General features: G+C 43.4%; 1 protein-coding gene across 6 annotated transcripts in view; it reads left to right on the plus strand.

The window, feature by feature from the left end:
* The window catches only part of FLI1 (Fli-1 proto-oncogene, ETS transcription factor), a 127,202-nt gene extending 124,114 nt beyond the window's left edge, over positions 1–3,088 (plus strand). For all 6 annotated transcript variants that reach the window (XM_028834150.2, XM_028834151.2, XM_077964648.1 and 3 more), the window contains one exon: positions 1,128–3,088. In XM_028834150.2, the coding sequence (XP_028689983.2) occupies positions 1,128–1,657 (530 nt within the window). In that variant the 3' untranslated portion in view covers positions 1,658–3,088. The remainder of the gene's footprint in view (positions 1–1,127) is intronic.
* The last annotated feature ends 3,321 nt before the right edge of the window (positions 3,089–6,409 follow it).

Raw genomic sequence — 6,409 nt, forward strand, 5'->3', positions numbered from 1 at the left:
GGAGTAACATGCACCTCTTTCCTTGAAATGTTCAGTGTCTGTTTCTGGAGCATGTGAACAAGAGGTCAGGGCTTGTTATGAGGTGTCAAGGTTCATCAGCTGAGGATGCTTCTGGGAATAAACACTTTAGCACTGCATATGTGCACTTAGGTGTAGATAAGTAATGAGCGGCACAGGTAGGCATTTTAACTGGAGAAAATGGGCAAGAAAAAAAAAGAAGACAACTCCATTCAGCTCTCCGTTGTCTCCCGCATGCAAGGCACAAATAAGTAAATATTCCAAAGTGCTTTATCTGTGATTCTAGAAAGTGTTGCCGAGTTATCTGGCCTTATAAAAGAGATGTGTCCTGGAAAAGTTGCAGATATAGTCAATTTGACCTTGTATTTTAAAGATTTAGTATCAAAAATAACTCTCAAGAGGATCCTTCTAAACCAAGCCCATCGAGATTGGGAGCTAGCAGGCTCTTGCAGTAGTGTGGTCCACTCACCTTCCCATCCCAGGGACTCTCGCTACCCATTCCTTCATGCCTGGGCATTCCTGCCAGAGGACAAAGAAGCCACCCAGCATATTCTGGGTATTTTTCTCTCTGCACAAGTTCTCTGTAGAACTTAGAGCTGCAAGCCAAGCTGTAGGACCTGCCAGGGGCCAAAAGCTAAAGCTCGTGAGGCAGCTTCTCCCAATGACTCCCACAGTCATGCCTTGCCCCTGACTCTTTGCTGCTGACAGGGAATTCCCTGGGAGACCTGACCACTAATTAGAGATCAGACAGTGGTTCAGGCCTTTCTAGATGAAGAGGTTCTAAAGCCTTACCAAAGGGGTTGAGGGAGGATGTCGCTGGCCTAAGATCACACAGCTAGTTCTGGGCAGAGTTTGCACCTCACTTCCCACATTCCATTTACCAGGCCTTGGGGCAAAGCATCTTAGGATCTAACCTCGCTTATTATACCCAAGGCAAGCAGAAAGGCAAATCAACAGTGAGAAGAAGGGCTTGTCAGGTCGATCCCGATGTCAAAGGAAACAAAAGGTTTCTTTAAAAGGATGAGAAGCTCCCTGCATTTAGGGAACTGGGTTCTGCCTTCTCTGGACTGAGGTGTTCTGTTCTCTCCCGTTTGCCTCACGGCCTGCAGGAAGTGGGCAGATCCAGCTGTGGCAATTCCTCCTGGAGCTGCTCTCCGACAGTGCCAACGCCAGCTGTATCACCTGGGAGGGGACAAACGGGGAGTTCAAAATGACAGACCCCGATGAGGTGGCCAGGCGCTGGGGCGAGCGGAAAAGCAAGCCCAACATGAATTACGACAAGCTGAGCCGGGCCCTCCGATATTACTATGATAAAAACATTATGACCAAAGTGCACGGCAAAAGATATGCCTACAAATTTGACTTCCACGGCATTGCCCAGGCTCTGCAGCCACATCCAACCGAGTCGTCCATGTACAAGTACCCTTCTGACATCTCCTACATGCCTTCCTACCATGCCCACCAGCAGAAGGTGAACTTTGTCCCTCCCCATCCATCCTCCATGCCTGTCACTTCCTCCAACTTCTTTGGAGCCGCATCACAATACTGGACCTCCCCCACGGGGGGAATCTACCCCAACCCCAATGTCCCCCGCCATCCTAACACCCATGTGCCTTCACACTTAGGCAGCTACTACTAGAAGCTTACTCATCGGTGGCCTTCTAGCTGAAGCCCATCCTGCACACTTACTGGATGCTTTGGACTCTACAGGACATATGTGGCCTTGAAGAGAAGACAAAACTGGATGTTCTTTCTTGTTGGATAGAACCTTTGTATTTGTTCCTTAAAAACATTTTTTTTAATGTTGGTAACTTTTGCTTCCTCTACCTGAACAAAGAGATGGATAATTCCATGGGCCAGTATGCCAGTTTGAATTCTCAGTCTCCTAGCATCTTGTGAGTTGCATATTAAAATTACTGGAATGGCTATGTCATGGTTCTGAGAAAGAAGCTGTACATTTTCTTTATGTTTTTATGACCAAAGCAGTTTCTTATCAATACACGGGTCTCATTAGGGGTTCAGTACGACACAGAATCATGGATTTAACCAGTCATGTTCTGGTTTGAGATTTAGTGAAAATAGAGGTGGGAAGCTTATAATCTAATTTTAGGAGGACCGAATTCAGTGGATGGCAACTGGAACATTGATTGTAAGGCCAGTGAAGTTTTCACCCAACTGGAATTTGATGGAAAGAAGGTGTGTGTGTTTAAGACGTCAAGGGCATTGCAGAATCCCCCTCAGTGGACAGTATGCACTCAACTGACCACTCTCTCTAGAAATAGTCAAGATACGAACTAAGAAATTTTAATGCAAATACATACATTCCTGAAAGATGGGGAATTAAATAATTATTTTTTTTAAATGATGACAGTGGGTCCCAGAACTTGGAAAAGTTGTAGGGATTTCTAAACTCAAACAGATTCGCAAGCGCTGTGCGCTTGTCAGACCATCCGACCAGGGTCAACCAATCAGAAGGCAACTTACTGTATAAATTATGCAGAGTTATTTTCCTATATCTCACAGTATTAAAAATAAATAATTAAAAATTAAGAATAAATAAACGAGTTGACCTCGGTCACAAAAGCAGTTTTACTATCGAATCAGTCGCTGTTATTTTTTTTAAATGTAATTTGTACATCTTTTATCAATCTGTACATTTGGGCTGTTTGTACGTTTTTATAGCTGGTTTTTAAAAAGCATAATATGACTATTGCTGAAAAGGAAACAGGGCTGTTTAAGTCACTGACTTACGAGAAAGCAAAGCACTGGTGCAGTTATTTAACAGGCATACACAAGCAAGGAAAGATAATCCATTTAGATCTTTAATGCTTCGGAAATGTGTGTAACAGTACTGCAATAATCACAGCTCTGGGAAAAACAACAAAACTTTCCCTTGTGCAGAGGAGGGATTTTCCTGCTCTATATATGCAACATATTTTTAGACATTAAAATATATATAATTTTGCAGGTAACTGTTGACTTTTTAAACTATATGAAGTGTTAAGCTGACAACTGTCAATGAAGACCATGTTGTAAAATAATTTGACTAAATAAATGGTTCCTTCTCTCAGCGCTGAGGACAGTTTTCTTATTTACCGCCCCCGTGAGGTCAAAGGGTTTTTTTCTGGGGAACTTTCCTATTTACTTCCTGCACTATCAAGAATTTTTCAAATGTACATAGTGCAGTGCAGCAGAAGGTATAAAATCAATGTGGTTTTTCATTGTTGTTGATGATGTTTGTAGTATTTTTTCTTGTGTGTTATTTAAATCTTCCTCTAGCCTAAAAGGGTTTTATAAAATGGCAGCCAAGGCCATGGATAACCTGTATGTAAGGAACAGAGCAAAGCGAGCTGGTCTATCCAGACTTGTCTGTGAGATTTAACTCTGCAGCCTCCCCGGGGCACTTCAGACCCAGGTGGCCACCTTCTGCTACTCCCGCAGAGAATGAGTGCCCTGCTTCCCTCAGGTCTCAGACCAGGATTTTATGGCTCATGCAGATTTTTAAGGTCATTTTTCTTCCCAAGGAAGAAACTTGCCTCCAGTCGCTTCACTGTTAGGTAGCTTGTTTTCATTTTCTCTATTTTACAATGAAAAGAGCGAGACCTGGGAAGTCCTTGATTTGCAAGGAATTCAACTCATAGTATTGGTAATCCTAGAACCTTCTTTGGGTAACACTGAGTACCTTCAAGACAACGTGTCTACCTAAATGAAATGGGATGTGTTTCAGAACAATGGTCTCCAATTTTTTTTTTAATCTTGCACCCTGCCATTTAAAAAGTTGTGTAAAGCACATATTCTCAACATATGCACATTGATTTATAAATCATATATACAAACTGTTACATTATTCTTCATATTAGAAAACAAATACAAAATAGAACATATTAAATGGTGTTATAAAAATAAATTGAAACTAAAATTCTACTGTTTTCTTCCTATTTTCTCTATACTGAATATCCTCTGCTGTTAACTCTCAAAACAAAGAAGTTAGTCGTTAGTGAAAAAAGTGTGTGTGCATGTACTGGGTTTCTAGTGACTTCTAAGAAAGGAGAAAATTAAAACTTGGTATTAGTGGCCCAAGCATAGAAGGAGGAATGATGAGGCCAGGTATGTTTAAGAACCATCTAGCTGAATTCTTTTGCAGATCTCCATCTCAGCCACGCAATTTTCCCATCAGTTTTGAAATCTGCAAAGTATTCATTAGGGAAAACGGAGGCATATATTTCTGAGTGCTGTAAGAAGATGCTCAGCCCATTAGTTCATCCTTTTAAAGGTTTTCTTTATGTGTCCTACTCAAACACTGGCTCAGGCTCATCTACTCTACAGAGTCATAGAGCTTTAGCCAAATCTCGCCCCCTGAATATGTTCCACAGTGATTTGTCCTACGGCTCAGAAGCTGGCCCACTCGTTGACAGGACTGAAGCACCATTTTCTCCTCATAAGCATTTGTACAGAGGGAGGACTGGCATTTAGTCTCCTGCAATGCCCAGATTGAACGTTTGCTAGCTGGCTCCAGGGCATGCAGCTGACTAGTCACAGAGGACAAACAGAATCTTTGCCCTCCTGGCTGCTAGTCCAGTCTTTTCCCTACTGGATCATTCTGTGCCTGTGCCATGAGGTTTCTGCCATCTAACAAACAATGCCAGCCAAGCAAAGCGGGCATGCAGGCTTGCAAGCTGTTCTCATGGAAGCTATTCCTCCCCACAGTTTGGGACACTGGCCAACAGTCCTTTAGCGGGAGGTCGTCTTAGTCCATTTTGTCTGCTATAACAAACTACCATAGACTGGGTGGCTCATAAAAATAGAACCTTATTTCTCACAGTTCTGGAGGCTGCGAAGTCCAAGATGAAGTTACCAGCAGATTCAGTGTCTGGTGAGGGCCCTTGCCTTGGTTTATAGAGGAAACCTTCTCACTGTGTGCTGACATGGTGGAAGGGGCAAGGGAGTGCTCTGGGGTCTCTTTCATAAGGGAATTAATCCCACTCTTAAGGGCTCCACCACCATGCCCTCATCACCTCCAAATACCTTCACATTGGGGATTAGGTTTCAGCATATTAATTTGGGAGAAGGGACAGACACAGTCAGTCTATAGCAGAGGTCATCTTTTTTCAGTGTCAAAAAATGTTGTTGAGTCCCACACAAAGAAAGTTCTATTTATTTTATTTTATTTTATTTTATTTTATTTGTGGAGATAGGGTCTCTCTATGTTGCCCAGGCAGGTCTCAAACTCCTGGCTTCAAGCAATCCTTCCACCTCAACCTCCCAAAGTGTTGGGGTTACTGGCGTGAGCCACCATGCTGGGCCTATTTTCAGTATCTGTTATTTTAAAACATTTTTAATAGTCAACAGCCACTAGAAAATGTAATAACACTTAAAAAGATTGTTATTTTACTTAACCAATAATATCTGCATGCAAGTGAGTGATGAACATACACAATGGGAAGTGGATTAAGAGGTTCTCAGATAAGGTTTGCTAGTTTAGACCAAATGAGATCAGGAGGTTCTACAACACAAGGGAGGAAAGGAGCCTCTGTCCACCCCAAGCCAAGGCACTGCCAACCCAAGGCAATGCTTAGTGGAGAAGTAAAAAACAGAACAAAATGCAGTACTTTCTGTGAGAGGTGGTTTCTGTGGACTTGGTTTCTTACCGTATTTCCTCCAATATCTGTTAATTAACAAGCATCACGTAAACCTGTTGCCTTACAAACTCTTGAAAAGGTGTCCTTTTGGGGAATGTGCTTGGGGAAAGCAACCCTTAAGCATGGCTCTCTGCTGCCCAGCCCTGCTCCCTCGCTCAGAAATTCCTCCACCATCAACAGTACCGCTGGGCTTGTGTCCAGAAGGCCCTCAGGAGGTCGAGGTAAGAGGATGCTTTGTATCAATGGGGACAGGGATGGGAGAGGTAATAAGAACCGGGATGGGGGCCAGGGGACTGGCTGGGTTCTGGTGAGCATACAGAAGCTTTGCTCTTATCCGCGAAGGAATGCAGGTTTTGCAGAAAGCGCATTGGGCATTTCATCGCATAGAAAGCTACTGAAACTGACACTACATGCCTTCAGCTAGGGAGTCCGGCTAAGGGATTATGAAAGGCCAGCTGATTCCAAAACTACAAATCCCAGGCTCCCTCGGGGGATGGACACTTGTGAGAGGAAGTGGGTTAGCCAGTCAAACCTTAGGGTTTCAGCCAGTTGAGAAAGGATAGGGAGGGAAGCTTTAAAAGGAATGTGGGCCCACAAGCCTGGGCTCTGTCTCTCTCTCTCAGTCTGATGTGGCCTCCTGTCTAATTGTTTCAGTCTGTCCGAGCTGGTAAATCCCTAAGCACATAGTCAATTTACACTCAGCTTAAAAGCTCTAGAGGGAGACAGGAAAAATTTCCAGTGAGACCACTCAC

This window comes from Macaca mulatta, chromosome 14, assembly GCF_049350105.2.
Source record: "Macaca mulatta isolate MMU2019108-1 chromosome 14, T2T-MMU8v2.0, whole genome shotgun sequence".
NCBI classification, from domain to species: domain Eukaryota; kingdom Metazoa; phylum Chordata; class Mammalia; order Primates; family Cercopithecidae; genus Macaca; species Macaca mulatta.